We start from the raw sequence: 22905 nt of genomic DNA, 5'->3' as shown, positions 1-22905 counted from the left end.
TTTCCGAATTCGTCTGGAGTTATGGACAACCATTGGTGACATACCGAAACTCTAACCAGAGCTGAGCTGACGTCTATGTGATGAAGCAGAGGAGCAGTAGCAAGAGCAACTAAAAAGAGAAACCAATTCCCATCCTGTTGCCAACTAATTGCTCTTTTATCTTCTCCTGCTGTAACTTCTCAGCCTCTTCTTGGACTCAATCAATCGGATTTATTGAGTGCTTACTGTGTGCAGAGCACTGTACTACGTGCTTGGGACTCCCAGTAGAGACCCCAAATTCTGGAAGATGATAATTGTAGGGGCTGTTTTCTACTCTTAGTTCCTCTACTTGTGGGTTCCCCAGAGTTCTTGTCCCCACAGGGAGCCAAGCAAAAAGAAAACAGCAGGAATTTGGAGAAAGAGAAGCTCCAGACACACTGTTAACAGCACCTCCGTAACCACAATGGCCACTGGAGTCACCATCATTCCATGGGGAACCCACATAGACCAACCCCAGGGAGAACCCAGAGCCCCATTCTATCACACGTGTAGAAAAAATCCTCACCTTCCCTATCAGCTCTGCCCTTTCATAGCCAAACAACATCAAGGCAAAACTGTTGTTGATGCCATAGATGGTTCCATCTGGTAGAAGAGTGATGAGGCCGCTGATGGTGGTGAAAACCCAGATGGAAGCAGAGAAAAAATGGTCTGAGGGGTGTTCTGTTTTCGTCTCTTCTGGCTCTCCTTCTGGGACCCTGGGTCTCAGTTTTAAACTCAGGGGGAAGGTAGTGCCCTCCTTGGCTCTCCCAACAGTTCTTTGAATTTTGAGATTCTGAAAGAAAATAAAAAAGAGTTGATAGTTCACAGCTGCCAAACACACTCCCCTCTCTCTCTCTCCTCTCTCTCATCAGCAAAGAAAAAGCCCCAGTTGTAACTTGGAGGGTTTGCTTCAGGTTCCTAAATATAGTAGAGACCAATATTCGGCCTTCAGTTGGCAGAATCCTTAAGAACAATTTGGAGGGCAAGCTGTAAAATTCCCTGGGCAGCTTCCAAGAACTGCACGACCACTGTCAAGCACAAGCCACCGACTACAAAATTTCAATCGAATCAGTTTGTTATTGAAAATGAAATCCAACGGGGAAACAGTTGTTAGAAAAATCATAGCCCAGAAGAAGCCGTTCAGTCAAAAGGCCTTCATTACTCCCCTTCGCCCTCCCTTCTATGTTGCCTTCGCACTTTCATCCATTCATTCATTCAATCGTATTTAATATGATTGAATTCAATTCAATACAAGTCAATAAATACGACAATGAATGAATTTACTGAGCGCTTACTGTGTGCACAGCACTGTACTAAGCGCTTGGAAAGTACAATTCGGCAACAGATAGAGACCATCCCTACCCAACAACGGGCTCACAGTCTAGAAGGGGGAGACAGACAACAAAACAAGTAGACAAGCATCAAAATAGATAAATAGAATTATAGATATATACATATCATTACTAAAATAAATAGAATAAAAAGTATGCACAAATATACACCAGTGCTGTGGGGCGGGGAAGTGGGTAGAGCAGAGGAAAAGGAGGGCTCAGTCTGGGAAGGCCTCCTGGAGGAGGTGAGCTCTCTGTAGGGATCTGTACTCCTTAAGCATTTGATATTCAGCTCACCTCCAGTCCCGCAGCACTTATTACATGTCCCCATCTTCTCCCATTCCCCCCATCAGATTTCTAATCTAATGCCTGTCTCCCCTTCAAGACTGTGAGCTGCTTGTGGGCCAGTGATGTATCTACCAACCTGACCGTACTGCTCTTTCCTAAGCACGTGGCACAGTACTCAGCAGTACACAGCCGGAGCTCAATAAATACTACCGACTGATTGACTGAAAAGGCCATACCTTTGGGATTTTCTTGCCAGGAGGAGGAATCTGTACAGCAGGAATCAGTTCTGCGATGTGTAACCCCGCGACTTCCTCCGAAGATGTATAACCATAGAGTTCAGCAAAGCGGTGGTCGCAGGATGTTATCCTTCCCTTAGAAGAAAAGTCCACATGGCATGGCCACTTTATTCACTATTTGTTCCCCCTCCAACCTTCCACTTCATCAAACTTCAGTTTCTCCTGATAGGAACATAAATAAGCCTTGACCTTATAACCAGACCGTAACATATTTCTCTGAGTTTTTCTGAGGACTCAAAGAATTTTCAGGCAGTATCCACCGGACAAGATCTCTTATCTACGTGGGACTCCAGATTTCAATTATCAGTCAACTCAGTTGACTTTTGCCACGGTCTTTTCTATCTCCTATTCCCTGAAATGACCCTGGCTTCTCCTTCATTTTCTCCTTTTGGAAAGCGGCTCTAAAAAGCTAGGACACGAGCTTGGAGTGGTTTACTTTTAAATACCCAAACCGCCTTTATCAAATTCTTGCTGGTCCAATCCCAGGCCAGTGGACTCCTATTCTAAGTGAAAAGGAGAATTCGAGAATTCTCCCATTCTAGAAGAAAATGATGGTGAGAGAATGCGTGCCATTTAAATCAATGGACAAGAAGTGGCAAACAGTGAGTCCTATTGGACAGGAATCAAACTGAGGTTTCTATTTAACGGAGACAGTGAGAGGGCAAAGCTTTAGCCAATAAAACCAGAAGGATGGACTGTAAAGTTGGTGCTGTTTGAGGGTAAGATCTCTGGCTATTAAGACAGAACTGCTGGAGTCTCCCCCTTCACAGCCCCCACTTCGCTAATAAATGTTCAGGTTATTCCAGGCAGACAACTGAAGCAACTGAATTATATTCCGCCAGCACATTTCCTTTTTCTTCCTCTTTCCCCTCCCAAAGCGATTTGGAAAATGAGGTGGGATACTGCCCTGTGATTCTCCTAGGTGATCCCCACTAGCCCACAGAATTTGTGGCTTAGTGGATAGAGCACGGCCTGGGAGTTGGAAGGACCTGGGTTCTAATCCTGACTCTGCGGCATGGGTAACCTTGGGCAAGTCACTTCTCTGGGCCTCAGTTACCTCATCTGTAAAATGGGGATTAAGAGTGGGACCCCATGTGGGACAGGGACTGTGCCCAACCTGATTTCCTTGTATCCACCCCAGTGCTTAGACGAGTTCTTGGCACATACTAAGTGCTTAACAAGTATCATTATTATTATTATTATTACCCTCAAGTCCCTGAAAATGTGGTGACACCTAACCAATGTCAACTGCAGCATCAACCCTCAGCATTCAGAGTAAAGCCCCTGGCTCATGGAAGCGGGCTGGGATGGCGATGGAGCCCGGAAAGGACAGGTGGTGACAGGGGGAAAAGTCTGGCTTCCTTTCCAATGTCCCATTGTTCTTTCAGGACATTCTATTTTAGTATTCAATTCGGCCTTGAGAGTAGCAGGGGAGGCAAAAGGAAGAAGCCAAAAAGCCTGACTTGGAAAAAGAACATCAGGGAGAGGGAGGGAATAGTGACGAAGGAGGAGACAGACGGATCTGGAGTAGGGAAGGAGGAAAAAGGGCAGTTTAATAATGCACAATTCATCCCATTTCACCTAAAATAACCAGTGCTGATTAAAAGCAAACCTAGCCCAAAATAACAAAGGTACTGCCTGATGGGAATGAGTCACATAAAAGGAGCTTGAAGGTGACACCATTCTGATTTAAACCAGGGAGGCTCCAAAGAGAAAACAGCTGGAGAGCACATGCACTTTTATATGAAAATATAAGCCATTAGGTTTATGGAATATCACCTCCCCAGCTAAGAATGCCTCTGAAAGTAACCCCTGGCCTTCCCACAGATCCTGGAGTTGGACTTGCGAACGCTAAATACCCAGGTGGGCCAAGGGTAAGGGTCGAAGGATATAAAGCCACGAAAGTGACTCTGCCACATGTCTGCTGTGTGACCTTGGGCAAGTCACTTCACTTCTCTGGACCTCAGTTACCTCACCCGTAAAATGGGGATTAAGAGTGTGAGCCCCATGTGGGACAGGGACTGCGTCCAACCTGATTAATTTGTTTCTACCCCAGAACTTAGAACAGTTCTTGGTACACAGGAAGCACTGAACAAGTACCATTATTATTATTATTATTATTATTATTATTATTATTATTATTATTATTATTATTATTACTAAAAGTGTACTTCAGTTCCTCACACTGATCCTCACATGAGCCTCTGTTACACGCACATCTTCCCACTACCAGTCATTGTTCAATCCTTCCTGCTCATTCTCTTCCTTCACAGGTTGGCAACCGGGAAGCTTAGAGGGATTTCCCTCCAACAGATAACGCTGCCTTGTCTCCAATCAATCAATCAATCAAATCGTATTTATTGAGCGCTTACTGTGTGCAGAGCACTGTACTAAGCGCTTGGGAAGTACAAGTTGGCGACATATAGAGACGGTCCCTACCCAACAGTGGGCTCACTTGAGCAAAAACATAAACAAAAAAATGTAAGCTAATTTTTCTAGGTGCTCAGTTCACCCAAGAGCTTGAAGCAATATAATTAAAGACTAGAGTGCGAATCTGGAGTCAAGGCTTCTAAGTTAGGTCACTGAATAAGGCCATCCTTCTTTCAATCCTATTTACTGAGCGCGTACTGTGTACAGAGCCATCGCTTTGCTTCCTTGACTATCTTGCTTTGTCATCCCCTCCTGTAAAATACGGACGCTTGATTTTTTTTTTACATGCTATACTTTAAAGGCTCTAGGATAAAACCTATTAAAATGTGTACATATCTGACATCTCATTTGGGGAAACAAAAATACAGGGACCGCTTAATACAGTGCTCTGCACACTGTAAGCGCTCAATAAATATGATTGACTGAATGAATGATCACCGATTGCCTCCAACCCGATTCTCTTATATCTAGAGAAGCAGCGTGGCTCAGTGGAAAGAGCCCGGGCTTCGGAGTCAGAGGTCATGGGTTCAAACCCCGGCTCTGCCGATTGTCAGCTGTGTGACTCTGGGCAGGTCACTTCACTTCTCTGGGCCTCAGTACCTCATCTGTAAAATGGGGATGAAGACTGCGAGCCCCCCGTGGGACAACCTGATCACCTTGTAACCTCCCCAGCGCTTAGAACGGTGCTTTGCACATAGTAAGCGCTTAATAAATGCCATTATTATTATTATTATTATTACCCCACTGCTCGGTAGAGTGCATGACACCTAGTAAGTGCTTCACGAACACCTCAGATATTATCATTGTCAACTCACGTCGCTTTGAAAGGTGACCCAAGCAGCGATTCTCTCCACGGGTTCCAGCACAACTATACAGCAGTGACTGCACTCATTTTTTATCCTCTTCATCCACACCGACACAGGAATCTTCTCGTTGTTGCGACCAGTGATATCCACCTAAACACAGATTAGGAACTACTTGAAGGGAGAGATCGTGTAATTTGGATGGAGGCTCGCAAGCACTCCAGCAATGCTAATGCAGGCTGGCACGTTGATAGAACAAAACACGCCGGACCTTTCTGAAACTTCCCGTTAGATGAAAGTTCAATCGAGACTTTGAGGAAGAAGCGTGGCCGACTGGAAAGAGCAGGATCTGGGCGTCAGAGGACCTGGGTTCTGATCCCAGCTCCGCTGCTTGCCTGCTGGGCGACCTCGGGCAAGCCGCGACTTCTCTGTGCCTCAGTTTCCTCATCTGCAAAATGGGGATTCAAAACCTGTTCTTCCTCCAGCGTGGCTCAGGGGAAAGAGCCCGGGCTTTGGAGTCAGAGGCCATGGGTTAAAATCCCGGCTCCGCCAACTGTCAGCTGTGTGACTTTGGGCAAGCCACTTCGCTTCTCTGTGCCGAAGCAGCGTGGCTCAGTGGAAAGAGCCCGGGCTTTGGAGTCAGAGGTCATGGGTTCAAATCCCGACTCCGCCAGTTGTCAGCTGTGTGACTTTGGGCAAGTCACTTCAGTTCCCTCATCTGTAAAATGGGGATGAAGACTCTGAGCCCCCCGTGGGACAACCTCATTACCTTGTAACCTCCCCAGGGCTTAGAACAGTGCTTTGCACATAGTAAGTGCTTAATAAATGTCATTATTATTATTATTATTATTATTATTATTATTATAAATGCCATAATTATTATAGGCTGTGACCTCCATATGGGACCTGATGATCTTGTGTCTAACTATTCCAGCATTTAATACAGTGCTTGGCATAAAGCACTTCACAAATACCATAATTACCAAGCCTCCCTATATTTTTTTTTAAAGATGAAAGATAAATACAACACCAATATTGATATTTAGAAAATTTGCCAGAATAATTCCATTTCTTTTTCAGCCAGGTAAATGAAATGATTAGCACAGTACCTGGCACATAATTAAGCACTTAGCAAACATCGTAATTATTGTATTATTACTAGAAGAAAATAAACCATTTTTTTTTTAATGAAAGAATACACATGCTACCACACACTACGCACCTGACTTTTCTCTCAGGAGTTCTGACACTGACTATTTCCATGTCCTGACGACTTGCTTCCAAATGCCTCTAATTCTTGTCTGTCCCCTTAAAATTTTGCAATTTCCCACCTGAAGTCTTAAAGGGCCGATGTAACCGACACGGCTAAGCTTCGCCACCTTTAATCAACCAATCAATCAATCGTATTTATTGAGCACTTACTGTGTGCAGAGCACTGTACTAAGCACTTGGGAAGTACAAGTTGGCAATGACTTCACCCCGGCTTGGCTACACCTACAGCCTGGCATTACCTTGACGTGCCGAAATTTAGCCCACTGTCACAACAGTGACACCGCACTGGATATATACAACTTCCAGGCAATCCGAATTGAAAAGCGAAGAAAACGCGGTGCAAATCATCACTTTCATTTTGGCGTTGATGCCGCGCGGGTCAGTTATAGTCGTAAATAGGGGCTTCGTCAAACTCAATTTGCTTGTATCCACCCTAGAGTTTATTTAGTGCAGTGGCTGGCACATAGTAAGCGCTTAACGAACAACCATCATTACCATTATCATTGTTAGGCAGATTAAGTGAAAGGAGACAGAATTAGAGAAACATTTTCGCCAGACTGACACCTTTCCTTGGAAAGTCTGGTCTCACTCACCACTGTGCCAAAAGTCACGGCAGCATGTCCATCCAATTCCATATGCTCCTCACTCACGGCTTCTACTACATCGTTGTTGGTCTTAGTAAACAGCATGGACAGTTTCTGGCCTATTAGATCATGGCTGCTACACCCAAGGAGCTTGCAGGCTTTGTCGTTGACAACGAGAATCTAAGACGGAGGAGAAAAGGGATTCATTCATTCATTAATAAGATTTGTTAAGCGCTTAACTATGTGCCAGCAAGCGCTGGCATTTATTGAGCACTTCTTGTGTGCAGAACACTGTACTAAGCGCTTGGAAAGTACAACTCAGCAACCAAGACACAATCCCTGCCCACGACGGGCTCCCAGTCCGGAAGGGGGGAGACAGACATCAAAACGAGGAAACGGGCAACAATAGCATCAATGTAAATAAATAGAATTGGAGATTCATTCGTTCAATCAAGCGTATTTATTGAGCGCTTACTGTGTGAAGAGCACTGTACTAAGCACTGGGGAAGTACAAGTTGGCAACATATATTCATTCATTCATTCAATCAATCGTATTTATTGAGTGCTTACTGTGTGCAGAGCACTGGACTAAGCGCTTGGGAAGTCCAAGTTGGCAACATATAGAGACGGTCCCTACCCGACAACGGGCTCACAGCCTAGAAGGGGGGAGACAGACATCAAAACAAGTAACCAGGCATCAATAGCATCAATACAAATAAATAGAATTAGATATTCATTCATTCAATCAATCATATTTATTGAGCGCTTACCGTGTGCAGAGCACTGGACTAAGCGCTTGGGAAGTCCAAGTTGGCAACATATAAAGACGGTCCCTACCCGACAACGGGCTCACAGCCTAGAAGCGGGGAGACAGACATCAAAACAAGTAACCAGGCATCAATAGCATCAATACAAACAAATAGAATTAGATAGATTCATTCATTCATTTATTCAATCGTATTTATTCATTCATTCAATCGTATTTATTGAGCGCTTACTGTGTGCAGAGCACTGTACTAAGTGCTTGGGAAGTCCAAGTTGGCAACAGATAGAGACGGTCCCTACCCAACAGCGGGCTCACAGTCTAGAAGGGGGAGACGGACAACAAAACAAAACATATTAACAAACTAAAATAAATAGAATAAATTCATTCATTCATTCAATCTTATTTATTGAGCGCTTACTATGTGCAGAGCATTGTACTAAGCGCTTGGGAAGTCCAAATTGGCAACAGATAGAGACGGTCCCTACCCAACAGCAGGCTCACAGTCTAGAAGGGGGAGACAAACAGCAAAACAAAACATATTAACAAAATAAAATAAATAGAATAAATATGTACAAGTCAAATAAATAGAGTAATAAATCTGTACAAACATATATACAGGTGCTGTGGGGAGGGGAAGGAGGTAGGGCGGGGGGATGGGGAGAGGAAGAATGGGAAGAGGAAAGAGGGGGCTCAGTCTGGGAAGGCCTATATATACACAGCAGGACAAGTAAAACAGGCATTAATATAAATAAATAGAATTATAGATATGTAAATATATAAACAAGTGCCGTGGGGCGGGGGGTAGAGAAAAGGGATTGAGTCACGGCGAGGTGGGGGGGGGAGGGGGAGCTGAGGAAAAGGGGGGCTTAGTCTGGGAAGGCCTCCTGGAGGAGGTGAGCCTTCAGTAGGGCTTTGAAAGGGGGGGAAGTGGGATTGGCGGATTTGCGAGAGATGAGAGAGAAAACCAGCAGACACATAACGCTGACTGATTACTTGATCAATCGACTGTACTGGCTGAGCTCTTACTGTGGGCAGACCCCTGCACTAAGTGAGAAGCCGCGTGGCTCAGCGGAAAGAAGCCGGGCTTGGGAGTCAGAGGTCCTGGGTTCTAATCCCGGCTCCGCCACTCTGTCAGCAGTGTGACCTTGGGCAAGTCCCTTAACTTCTCTGGGCCTCACTCCATCTGTAAAATGGGGGTGAAGATTGTGAGCCCAATGTGGGACAGGGACAGCGTCCAACCTAATCAGCTTGAATTCCACCCCAGCGCTTAGTACAATGTCCGGCACATAGAAAACGCTTAACTGGCATTAAAAAAGTGCTTGCAAAAGTAGAGTCCAGTTACAGGTAACACGGGGCAAGAGACATATTTACTATTCTATTCATTTTATTTTGTTAATATGTTTTGTCATCTGTCTCCCCCTTCTAGACTGTGAGCCCGCTGTTGGGTAGGGACCGTCTCTAGATGTTGCCAACTTGGACTTCCCAAGCGCTTAGTACAGTGTTCTGCACACAGTAAGCGCTCAATAAATACGATAATAATAATAATAACGTTGGTATTTGTTAAGTGCTTACTATGTGCAAAGCACTGTCCTAAGCGCTGGGGGGGATACAAGGTGATCAGGTGGTCCCACGGGGGGCTCACAGTCTTAATCCCCATTTTACAGATGAGGTAACTGAGGCACAGATAAGTGGCTTGTCCAAGGTCACACAGCTGACAAGTGGGAGAGCAGGGATTCGAACCCATGACCTCTGACTCCCAAGCCCGTGCTCTTTTCACTGAGCCACGCTGCTTCTCCGATGGAATGAAAGAGACAAGTGCTATTACTCTAGGATTCTTTTCAAGCTTCCAGTCTCCTCAATCATACTTGTATCTTGAATGTGCTCGAAAAAAGGACATGTTCATTTCCAATTGCTTTCCCCACTTCCTTGAATATTTATCTGGGACTTGGTAATTACTAGAAACAGAAATGAAGATCCCGGAGACAAGGACTCTATTACTCTATTTATTTATTTATTTATTTATTTTACTTGTACATATCTATTCTATTTATCTTATTTTGTTAGTATGTTTGGTTTTGTTCTCTGTCTCCCCCTTTTAGACTGTGAGCCCACTGTTGGGTAGGGACTGTCTCTATATGTTGCCAATTTGTACTTCCCAAGCGCTTAGTACAGTGCTCTGCACATAGTAAGCGCTCACTAAATACGATTGATGATGAAGGAACCAGCTCTAAATAAGCTGCTTTAAAATATTTATGGTTACGTTGCAGTAGCTTTTTCTAAAAGTAACCATGCTGCATCAGTAACCAGCTGACTGTGGAAAGCCAAAAATATCCAAGAAACTGCAGTCAAACTGAGGGAAAAATACCAGAGAGTTTCTTTTACCTTTAAGTATTGTTAAATACATCAGTTCAATTTACAAGCGTTTAAATTCAGAAAATTCTCATGTTCTTTTCATTAAGCAGACGTGAATGGCTGGTGTCCTCATTTACTTTACCCTCCTTTTGACTGTGCATCTTTAATTCAGTGGGCGAAGTATCACACCTTGAGTTGTCTTATGTGTTTATGTCCTGACAAACCCCATGGTAAGGAAAACTTGTTTTACAATAAACACACGCCTCAGTGGAGAACTATTTATTTCACCACTGCATCGAGTTCTACCTAGACGAATGAGCCTACATCCTTCTTCTAGAAGAGCGTTATGTTGCCAACTTGTACTTCCCAAGCGCTTAGTCCAGTGCTCTGCACACAGTAAGCGCTCAATAAATACGATTGATTGATTGATTCTTCTGGTCTAGAATTCCTCCCCCTTCAAATACGACAGATAACCACTCTCTCCACCTTCGAAGTCTAACTAAAATCATCTCCAAGACCAAGCCCTCATTTTCCCTACTCTCTCCCCTTTCTGCATCGCCTCTGCAGTTGGATCTTTACACTTTAAGGACTTGATTTTCACCCCACTGTGAGCTCCACGGCTGTCTCCTCTCTTTTAGACTGTAAGCTCCTTGTGAGCGGTGACCGTATCTACCGACTCCGTCGCAATGTACTCTCCCAAGCTCCGCACATAGCAAGCGTTCAATACATACCGCTGATTGACTGTTAAGATTTAATTTCCAAAAGTCCTGCTGAAAACGCGCATTAAGGGAGGACTGAGTGTATCCTGCTATTTATAGACCTTCAGTACAAACGTACCAAAGATCACCACTCATAGTTGGAGCAGCTGTATTCCTTACAATAATCTTAATAATCTTAGAATAATCTAAGAGTATTCCTTAGATGCTCTCCAGGACAGTAAAGGGCACGCTTGTCTGAAGCAGAAATAGCTACAGCTCGTTTGGACCGGGATACTCAAGCGGTCAAAGGGAAACCGATACCTCTGTCGTTCGGCCGTCAACGGTGAAGATGGCTTTGTTTGGATTGCACACAGGTGGTGGGAGAGAAAGGCTGGATAATCCCGTCGCCAGTCCATTCAGAAAAGAGCAACAGGGTGTACTGTACACCGAACTGGACAGAGAGGAAGGCTCCAGGCAGGTCCGGCAGCCACTCAGTTTGCTGCGACAAATATTTTGGGCCGTCAACGAAGACAAGCAGTAGGAGCTCCATCTGTCTTCTGGGAAAAGGAGGAAAGGATGAGAATTTCTGCAGATGCGAGGAATCCCCGTTTGAAACACCGGGATTTGGAACCCAACTTTCACGGGAAGATTAAAGCATTCATTTAATCGGCGGACATTTGGAACTGAGGTTTCGAGAAAAAAATGAGGCGATCCGAATTCCCCCAGGCCGTTCAAGTAAATCATTTTTCCATCATGGGATCTGGGTTCAGCCTTTCATTCCAAATATGATACTGGGGCAAGTGTAGTCTTCTAGACTGTAAGCTCGCTACGGGCAGGGAACGTTTCTGCTAATTCTGTTGTATTGCACTCTTCCAAGTGCTTAGTTCGGTGCTCTGCACATAGTAAGTGCTTAATAACTATCATTGATTGATTAAGTACAGGAATATGTGGCAATTACAAAAACTACAAAATGGGAACACAAAGGAGAGTTAAAATCCTGTTTATATGACATTTTAGTATGCTTATGCTATTATGCAACCCCATGGCCCCATTGGTAATATACAATATATTGCATACACTATATTGTATATACAGTATATTGCATACATGATATAAAACAAAATACACAAAAATATAACCAATAAGTACCATTTACAGCCCCTCAGCACTTATGAACATAGCCATTATTTAATTATTTATATTAACGCCTGTCTTCCCCTCTAGATCTCCCCCTTTAGACTGTAAGCTCCCTGTGGGCAGGGAACACGTCTACCTACCCTGCTGTATTGTACTCTTCCAAGAGCTTAGCACAGTGCTTTGTAAACAGGAAACAATAAATACAATTGATTGCATCATACAACAAGAATACTTAGTTTTTTTCTGAAGACTCAAACCCCTCTTAAAATTTATTTTATCTTACAATCCCTGTGAGGTCAGAAGAAAACGGTTATTTTTATTTCCATTTTAAACATGAAGACTCTCCACAGTCAATTCAGTATTACCGTCGGAGGAGAAAGTAATATCTCATGGTCTCCAGGCCAAAATTCTCTCGATTCAATTAAGAGGTCAGAAATAGAATTTTCAACAGAACAAATTTAGACCACATATTGGTTTTAGACAAATTGCACAATACAAAATGTAGACAAAAGTCCAATGAGAAGAAATGACCAAGAAAGGGGCAGAGGACTCCAGAAAACTAGTACTAATTGTAAGAGGAGAATACAAACAGCAGAACATAAATTGACTTTGCCAAGAACGCTATGAAAGGCTAAATGGAAGAAACGTTAGATGCAAATAGGCAACAAAAAAACTCGGTGAAAATCTAGAGAGGCTGAAAAACAAGGAAATCAATCAATCAATCAACTGTATTTATTGAGCGCTTACTGTGTGCAGAGCACTGTACTAAGAGCTTGGGAAGTACAAGTAACGTGGAGATGGAAAACCAAAACAAGCAGGCGATATATAATTTACTATATGTTGCTGGAAAGCAGAGGCAAAATAATATATTGCATGTCCTTATGTTGTTGGAAAGCAGAGGCAATGAGACAAGGAAAATCAATCAATCAATCATATTTATTGAGCGCTTACTGTGTGCAGAGCACTGTACTAAGTGCTTGGGAAGTACAAATTGGAAACATATAGAGACGGTCCCTACACAACAGCAGGCTCACAGTCTAGAAGGGGGAGACAGACAATGAAACCAAACATATTATCAAAATAAAATAAATAGAATAGATATGTACAAGTAAAATAGAGTAATAAATATGTACAAACATATATACAGGTCATATACATATATACAGGGGATATACATATATACAGGTGATATGATCTAAGGCTTTGGTGGTAGAGAAGAGAACCTGTTGTTGATCAAAATGTACAAGAGACACCCTCTCCAAGAATGCTCAATCTGGTAAAGAATTCATTCACTCATTCAATCATATTTATTGAGCGCTTACTGTGTGCAGACCACTGGACTGAGCGCTCGGAAAGTACAAATCGGCAACATATAGAGACGGTCCCTACCCTACAATGGGCTCACAGTCTAGAAGAAGGAGACAGACAACAAGACAAAACAAGTAGTCAGGCATCAATAACATCAAAATAGATAAATAGAATTACAGGTCTATGCACATTATTAGTAAAATAAATAGAATAATAAATATGCACAAAATCCCATGGACCAGAAAGATTTTGCTAATACAAAACTACAAAACTGTTGTCCTGTCTCTGGATAAAGTGCCCCTCTAGACTGTAAACTGCCTGTGGGCAGGGAATGTGTCTGCTAACTCTGTTTTACTGTATTCTCCCAAGAGCTTAGTACAGTGCTCTGCATACAGTAATTGCTCAGTACCAATACCAATAAATACCAATACCAACTGCTTAATAAATCCCCTTTCTCCTCCCCTCCTCCCCAACGCCCCCACCCTACCTCCTTCCCCTCCCCACAGCACCTGTATATATGTTTGTACAGATTTGTTACTCTATTGATTTTACCTGTACATATTTACTCTTCTATTTATTTTATTTTGTTAATGATGTGCATCTAGCTTTATTTCTATTTATTCTGATGACTTGACACCCGACCCCATGTTCTGTTTTGTTGTCCGTCTCCCCCTTCTAGACTGTGAGCCCGTTGTTGGGGAGGGACCGTCTCTATATGTTGCCAACTTGGACTTAATAATAATAATAATAATGGCATTTACTAAGCGCTTACTATGTGCAAGGCACTGTTCTAAGCACGGGGGAGGATACAAGGTGATCAGGTTGTCCCACGGGGGGCTCACAGTCTTAATCCCCATTTTACAGATGAGGGAACTGAGGCCCAGAGAAGTGAAGTGACTTGCCCAAAGTCACACAGCTGACAACTGGCGGAGCAGGGATTTGAACCCATGACCTCTGACTCCAAAGCCCGGGCTCTTTCCATTGAGCCACGCGACTTCCCAAGCGCTTAGTACGGTGTTCTGCACACAGTAAGCGCTCAATACATACGATTGAATGAATGAAATACCACTGATTGATTGACAGCAGAATATGGCTTCTGTCTTCTAGACTGTGAGCCCGCTGTTGGGTAGGGACCATCTCTATATGTTGCCAACTTGTACTTCCCAAGCGCTTAGTACAGTGCTCTTCACACAGTAAGCACTCAATAAATACGACTGAATGAATGAATGATGAATGGCCATTGGCCTGACAGATCCTACTGCTCCTTCCCCCTTTATCGGCGTCCCTGTCTTTTTTTTATGATACTTGTTAAGCGTTTACTATGTGCCGGGCCCTGTACTAAGCACTGGAGTAGATACAAGCTGATCGGCGTCCTTTTCTTTTTTTTATGGTACTTGTTAAGCGTTTACTATGTGCCGGGCCCTGTACTAAGCACTGGAGTAGATACAAGCTGATCGGCGTCCCTGTCTTTTTTTATGGTACTTGTTAAGCGTTTACTACATGCCGGGCCCTGTACTAAGCACTGGAGTAGATACAAGCTGATGAGGTTGGTCACAGTACCTCACAATCTTAATCCCCACTTTACAGATGAGAAAACTGAGGCTCAGTGAAGCGAAGTGACTTGTCCAGGGTTGCACAGCGGACAGGTGGCAGGGCCGGGATTAGAACGCAGGTCCTCTGACTCCCCAAATAAATGAAAATAAATAAATAATGGCATTTTTATTAAGCGCTTACTATGTGCCAAGCACTGTTCTAAGCGCTGGGGAGGTTACAAGGTGATCAGGTTGGCCCAAGGGGGGCTCACAGTCTTAATCCCCATTTTACAGAAGTGGTAACTGAGGCCCAGAGAACTGAAGTGACTTGCCCAAAGTCACCCAGCTGACAAGTGGCAGAGCCGGGATTTGTTCCACCCCAGCGCTCAGAACGGTGCCTGGCACATAGTAAGCGCCTAACATTATTATTTATTCATTTATTATTCTATTTATTTTATTTTAATATGTTTTGTTCTCTGTCTCCCCCTTCTAGACTGTGAGCCCACTGTTGGGTAGGGACTGTCTCTATATGTTGCCAACTTGGACTTCCCAATCAATCAATCAATCAATCGTATTTATTGAGCGCTTACTATGTGCAGAGCACTGTACTAAGCGCTTGGGAAGTACAAATTGGCATCACATAGAGACAGTCCCTACCCGATAGTGGGCTCACAGTCCAAAAGGGGGAGACAGAGAACAGAACCAAACATACCAACAAAATAAAATAAGTAGGATAGAAATGTACAAGTAAAATAAATAAATAAATAAATAAATAAACAGAGTAATAAATATGTACAACCATATAGCGCTTAGTACAGTGCTCTGCACACGGTAAGCGCTCAATAAATACGATTGAATGAATGAATAACATTACCACAACGGTTATTATCAGCGCTTAGAACAGTGCTTTGCACATAGTAAGCGCTTAATAAAAGCCATTATTATTATTATTATCATCATCATTATTATACAAGTCAATCAGGTTGGACACAGTCCAAGTCCCACACTGGGCTCACCGTCTTAAACCCCATTTTACAGATGAGGTAACTGAGGCAGAGAGAAGTGAAGTGACTGGCCCAAGGTCACGCGGCAGGCAAGCGGCAGAGCCGGGACGTGAACCCGGGTCCGGGATCGAGGAGCTCACGCGACGGCAGAAGTGCCTGAAAGGAAAGCTTTCAACTTCTTTTAGACTGTGAGCCCACTGTTGGGTAGGGACCGTCTCTATATGTTGGACTTCCCAAGCGCTTAGTCCAGTGCTCTGCACACAGTAAGCGCTCAATAAATACGATTGATGGATTGACGGATTGATTCTAACGCCTGTAACTTCCGAAATGGGCGAGAGGGCGATTACCTGAGAGGGTCGTTCTGCTCTTGCAGAGTTTGGCGAGACCGTTCTTCCGGCTGTGACATTTGCTGATACACGGGAAGGATTTATTCATCTCTGAGGTACTACTCCGTTGAACTGGGACGTCCATATTTCCTGGAAGTGGGAAAAGTGAAGAAGCCTACAGGAACTGTCGAAAAAGAAGGATCGAGTCATTTGCTGTCATGTGATTACCTGCCATCCACCCTCAGGAAACCCTCAAACGGGAATTCGTTCAGACCTGTGGTACTTTTACTCCTCAGTGCTTCACTGTGCCTCAGTTCCCTCCTCTGTAAAATGGGGATGAAGACTGTGAGCCCACCGTGGGACAACCTGATCACCTTGTAACCTCCCCGGCGCTTAGAACAGTGCTTTGCACATAGTAAGCGCTTAACAATCAATCAATCAATCGTATTTATCGAGCGCTTATTGTGTGCAGAGCACCGTACTAAGCGCTTGGGAAGTACAAGTTGGCAACCTATAGAGACAGTCCCTACCCAAATACCATCATTATTATTAGTATTATTATAAAATGGCAAAATGGAGAACATTTACGGATAAAAAAAAAATCAATATTCATTCATTCATTCAATCGTACTTATGGAGCATATACATATAACCTGTATATATGTATATATGTTTGTACATATTTATTACTCTATTTATTTATTTACTTATTTTACTTGTACATATCTATTCTATTTATTTTATTTTGTTAGTATGTGTGGTTTTTTGTTTTTTTTTTTCTCTGTCTCCCCCTTTTAGACTGTGAGCCCAATGTCAGGTAGGGACTGTCTCTATATGTTGCCAATTTGTACTTCCCAAGCGCTTAGTACAGTGCTCTGCACATAGCAAGCGCTCAATAAATACGATTGATTGATGGAGCGCTTACTGTGCGCGGAACACCGGACTAAGCGCTTGGGAAGTCCAAGTCGGCAACGTCTAGAGACGGTCCCTACCCAACGACGGGCTCACAGTCTAGAAGGGGGAGACGGACAACGAAACAAAACGCGTAGCCTGGTGTCAAAACCGTCGGAATAAACAGAATTACAGCTATATTCAATCGTATTTACTGGGCACTGTGTGCGGAGCGCTGTACTAAGCCCTTGATATGCACTAAGTGCTCTATGCACATCATTAACAAAATCAATTGAGTAGTACATATGTACAAGTAAAATAAAGAGTAACAAAGTGCGGTGGGGAGGGGAAGGGAGCAATACTGCTGTAACGCTTTGAACTCCTAGGTGGTTACTTTTTTATGGTATTTGATAAGTGCTTACTGTGTCAGGCCTGTACTAAGCGCCTCAATATCACCCTCTCCACTGAACCCAACCCTCTCAATCCCCTCTCCCTTCACTGATCTTGCACCTCACTAACCCACGGCCCTGGATCACCTCCGCAGTTGGCTTACACGCGCCGCGGAGGGCTGCGGGCGGGAAATCCAGCTCTCAAGTCGACCTTGTCTCCCTTAAATTCATCCTGGCTCGCGTTAACTCTGCCCTCTCCATCCATCCAACCGTATTTACGGAGCGCTATGTGATGATAATGATATTTGTTAAGCGCTTACTATGTGCCAAGCGCTGTTCTAAGCGCTGGCGGGGGATACAAGGTGATCAGGTTGTCCCACGGGGGGCTCACAGTTTTAATCCCCATTTTTTCCAGATGAGGTAACAGGCTCAGAGAAGTGACTTGCCCAAGTTCACCCAGCAGACATGTGGTGGAGCCAGGATTCGAACCCGTGACCTCTGACTCCAAAGCCCAGGCTCTTTCCACTGAGCCACGCTGCAGAGCACTGGACTAAGCGCTTGGGAAGGACAAGTCGGCAACACATAGAGATGGTCCCGACCCAACAGCGGGCTCACAGGCTGGGGGGGAGACGGACAACTGTGTGCAGAGCACTGTACTAAGCGCTCGGGCAGTCCAAGCTGGCAACATCTAGAGACGGCCCCTACCCAACAGTGGGCTCACAGTCTAGGAGGGGGAGACAGAGAACAAGACACATTGACAAAATAAAATAGAAAATAGAATAGATCTGTACAAGTAGAATAAATAGAGTAATAAATACGAACGAACATATATACATATATACATATGTTTGTTCGTATTTATTAATACTTGTTAAGCGCTTACTATGTGCTGGCACCGTACTAAGCACCGGGGTAGATAGAAGCTAATCAGGTTAGACACCTGACCCGGAGAAGCAGCGTGGCTCAGTGGAAACAGCCCGGGCTTTGGAGTCAGAGGTCATGGGTTCGAATCCCAGCTCCACCACTTATCAGCTGTGTGACATTGGGCAAGTCGCTTCACTTCTCTGGGCCTCAGTTACCTCATCTGTAAAATGGGGATGAAGACTGGGAGCCCGCCGTGGGACAACCTGATCACCTTGTATCCTCCCCAGTGCTTAGAACAGTGCACATAGTAAGCGCTTAATAAATGCCATCATTATTATCATCTGTAAGATGGGAATGAGGACTGGGAGCCCCACGGGGGACAACCTGATCACCTTATATCCTCCCCAGTGCTTAGAACAGTGCTGGGAACATAGTAAGCGCTTAATAAATGCCATCATTATTATCTGTAAAATGGGAATGAGGACTGGGAGCCCCATGGGGGACAACCTGATCACCTTGTATCCCCCCAGCGCTTAGAACAGTGCTTGGCACATAGTAAGCGCTTAATAAATGCCATCATTATTATCTGTAAAATGGGAATGAGGACTGGGAGCCCCACGGGGAACAACCTGATGACCTTGTATCCCCTCAGTGCTTAGAACAGTGCTTGGCACATAGTAAGCGCTTAATAAATGCCATTATTATCATCTGTAAAATGGGAATGAGGACTGGGAGCCCCACGGGGGACAACCCGATGACCTTGTATCCTCCCCAGTGCTTAGAACAGTGCTGGGAACATAGTAAGCGCTTAATAAATGCCATCATTATTATCATCTGTAAAATGGGAATGAGGACTGGGAGCCCCACGGGGGACAACATGATGATCTTGTATCCCCCCCAGTGCTTAGAACAGTGCTGGGCACATAGTAAGCGCTTAATAAATGCCATCATTATTATCTGTAAAATGGGAATGAGGACTGGGAGCCCCATGGGGGACAACCTGATCACCTTGTATCCCCCCAGCGCTTAGAACAGTGCCTGGCACGTAGTAAGCGCTTAATAAATGTCATCATCATTATCATCTGTAAAATGGGAATGAGGACTGGGAGCCCCACGGGGGACAACCTGATCACCTTGTATCCCCCCCAGGGCTTAGAACAGTGCTTGGCACATAGTAAGCGCTTAATAAATGTCATCATTATTACCATCTGTAAAATGGGAATGAGGACTGGGAGCCCCATGGGGGACAACCTGATCACCTTGTATCCCCCCAGCGCTTAGAACAGTGCTGGGCACATAGTAAGCGCTTAATAAATGCCATCATTATTATCTGTAAAATGGGAATGAGGACTGGGAGCCCCATGGGGGACAACCTGATCACCTTGTATCCCCCCCCAGCGCTTAGAACAGTGCTTGGCACGTAGTAAGCGCTTAATAAACGCCATCATTATCATCTGTAAAATGGGAATGAGGACTGGGAGCCCCACGGTGGACAACCTGATGACATTGTATTCCCCCCAGCGCTTAGAACAGTGCTTGGCACATAGTAAGCGCTTAATAAATGCCATCATTATTATCATCTGTAAAATGGGAATGAGGACTGGGAGCCCCACGGGGGACAACCTGATCACCTTGTATCCCCCTCCAGCGCTTAGAACAGTGCCTGGCACGTAGTAAGCGCTTAATAAATGCCATCATTATTATCTGTAAAATGGGAATGAGGACTGGGGGCCCCACGGGGGACAACCTGATGATTTTGTATCCCCCCCCAGCGCTTAGAACAGTGCCTGGCACATAGTAAGCGCTTAATAAATGCCATCATTATTATCATCTGTAAAATGGGAATGAGGACTGGGAGCCCCACGGGGGACAACCTGATCACCTTGTATCCCCCTCCAGCGCTTAGAACAGTGCCTGGCACGTAGTAAGCGCTTAATAAATGCCATCATTATTATCTGTAAAATGGGAATGAGGACTGGGGGCCCCACGGGGGACAACCTGATGACCTTGTATCCCCCCAGTGCTTAGAACAGTGCCTGGCACATAGTAAGCGCTTAATAAATGCCATCATTATTATCATCTGTAAAATGGGAATGAGGACTGGGAGCCCCACGGGGGACAACCTGATGACCTTGTATACCCCCAGCGCTTAGAACAGTGCTTGGCACGTAGTAAGCGCTTAATAAACGCCATCATTATCATCTGCAAAATGGGAATGAGGACTGGGAGCCCCACGGGGGACAACCTGATCACCTTGTATCCCCCCAGCGCTTAGAACAGTGCTGGGAACATAGTAAGCGCTTAATAAATGCCATCATTATTATCTGTAAAATGGGAATGAGGACTGGGAGCCCCACGGGGGACAACCTGATCACCTTGTATCCCCCCCAGCGCTTAGAACAGTGCTGGGCACATAGTAAGCGCTTAATAAATGCCATCATTATTATCTGTAAAATGGGAATGAGGACTGGGAGCCCCATGGGGGACAACCTGATCACCTTGTATCCCCCCAGCGCTTAGAACAGTGCCTGGCACGTAGTAAGCGCTTAATAAATGTCATCATCATTATCATCTGTAAAATGGGAATGAGGACTGGGAGCCCCACGGGGGATAACCTGATCACCTTGTATCCCCCCCAGCGATTAGAACAGTGCCTGGCACATAGTAAGCGCTTAATAAATGCCATCATTATTATCTGTAAAATGGGAATGAGGACTGGGGGCCCCACGGGGGACAACCTGATGATTTTGTATCCCCCCCAGCGCTTAGAACAGTGCTTGGCACATAGTAAGCGCTTAATAAATACCATCATTATTATGGCATTATGATTATGCCATCATCATCACTATGATTTATAATAATAATACTATTTATAATAACATATTATATTATTAGGATATAATTATAATATAATATAGCAATATCATAATAAAAATATAATATTATTTATGATGATATTATTGTTTGTAGTAATGGTGGTGATAATAAATGATAATAATAATAATAATTAAATAATAATAATAATAAGACAAACGGTCATTCTCCCGCCCTTTCCCCCCGTGCAGCCGGTCCTACCTTGCCGGGCCTCGAGCGGCGGAGGCCCCGCCCCCTTCCCGGACGGGCCAATGGCAGCGCCCGGTCGCTCTGACTGACAGCCGCCCTCAGCCAATCGCGAGCCCAGGCGGGGCGGGACTCCCCGCCCGGGAGCGGGAAAAGCCCGTGGCAACGGTTGCTAGGGACGCGTCGAGGCCGGCGGCTACGGCGCGCGGGAGGGACCCAATTTCATCGTGCGTTTCATTCATTCATTCATTCATTCATTCGCATTTGTGGAGCACTGCTTGGGCCCGGAGCCCTGAACTAGAATTATTTACAGCATAATAATAAAAATAATTTTAAAGTGATAATTTATTATATAATATAGAGGTCACTACCATCAGAATGATAAAAAATAAAAATAATTATTCATTCTATAGACAACCTGGTCACCTTGTATTTGTTTATTCTACTTGTACATATCTATTCTATTTATTTTATTTTGTTAGTATGTTTGGTTTTGTTCTCTGTCTCCCCCTTCTAGACTATGAGCCCACTGTTGGGTAGGGACCGTCTCTATATGTTGACAACTTGTACTTCCCAATCAATCAATCAATCAATCGTATTTATTGAGCGCTTACTGTGTGCAGAGCACTATACTGAGCGCTTGGGAAGTACAAGTTGGCAACGTCTAGAGACGGTCCCTACCCAACAGTGGGCTCACAGTCTAAAAGGGGGAGACGGAGAACAAAACCAAACGGTTAGTACAGTGTTCTGCACACAGTAAGCGCTCAATAAATCCGATTGATTGATTGATTGTAACCTCCCCGGCGCTTAGTACAGTGCTCAGCACACAGTATGCGCTCAATAAGTACGATTGAATGAATTATAGCTCTAGGCCAATAGGGATGGTCAGAAGAAAGAAGAATAAGAAGAAAGAAGAAGGAAAGTTCAAAGTCACACCGCCGATAATTGGCAGAGCTGGGATTTGAACCCATGACCTCTGACCTCAAGGTAATGAGGTGGTCCCACGTGGGGCTCACCATCTTCATCTCCATTCTCCAGATGAGGTCACTGAGGCCCAGAGAAGTGAAGTGACTTGCCCAAAGTCACCCAGCTGACCAGTGGCAGAGCCGGGATTAGAATCCATAGTAATAATAATGGCATTTATTAAGCGCTTACTATATACAAAGCACTGTTCTAAGCGCTGAGGAGGTTACAAGGTGATCAGGTTGTCCCACGGGGGGCTCACAGTCTTAATCCCCATTTTACAGATGAGGGAACTGAGGCACAAATAAGTGTGAGCCCGCTGTTGGGTAGGAACCGTCTCTATATGTTACCAACTTGTACTTCCCAAGCGCTTAGTACAGTGCTCTGCACACAGTAAGCGCTTAATAAATACGATTGAATGAATGAATGAATGAAGTGACTTGCCCAACTGTCAGCTGTGTGACTGTGGGCAAGTCACTTAACTTCTCTGGGCCTCAATTACCTCATTGTAAAATGGGGATTAAAACTGTGAGCGCCCCCCCCACCCCGCGACAACCTGATGACCTTGTATCCTCCCCAGTGCTTAGAACAGT

General features: G+C 44.5%; 1 protein-coding gene across 4 annotated transcripts in view; it reads right to left on the bottom strand.

The window, feature by feature from the left end:
• The window catches only part of PASK (PAS domain containing serine/threonine kinase), a 50894-nt gene extending 33238 nt beyond the window's left edge, over nt 1-17656 (bottom strand). Inside the window, exons 1-7 of one of the 4 annotated variants that reach the window (XM_038749553.1) lie at nt 17590-17656; nt 16167-16329; nt 11160-11395; nt 7032-7202; nt 5179-5319; nt 1874-2008; nt 545-811 (exon numbers count right to left, since the gene is read on the bottom strand). In XM_038749553.1, the coding sequence (XP_038605481.1) occupies nt 545-811; nt 1874-2008; nt 5179-5319; nt 7032-7202; nt 11160-11395; nt 16167-16290 (1074 nt within the window). In that variant the 5' untranslated portion in view covers nt 16291-16329; nt 17590-17656. Of the gene's footprint in view, nt 1-544; nt 812-1873; nt 2009-5178; nt 5320-7031; nt 7203-11159; nt 11396-16166; nt 16330-17572 lie in introns of all 4 variants that reach the window. The other 3 variants (XM_038749556.1, XM_038749555.1, XM_038749554.1) reach the window with 3 other exon arrangements.
• Between the last annotated feature and the right edge of the window lie 5249 nt (nt 17657-22905).

This window comes from Tachyglossus aculeatus, chromosome 7 (genome assembly GCF_015852505.1).
Source record: "Tachyglossus aculeatus isolate mTacAcu1 chromosome 7, mTacAcu1.pri, whole genome shotgun sequence".
In the NCBI taxonomy this organism is placed as follows: Eukaryota; Metazoa; Chordata; class Mammalia; order Monotremata; family Tachyglossidae; genus Tachyglossus; species Tachyglossus aculeatus.
Note: the sequence above shows the minus strand (reverse complement) of the source record. Positions and strands in the feature narration are given on the sequence as shown.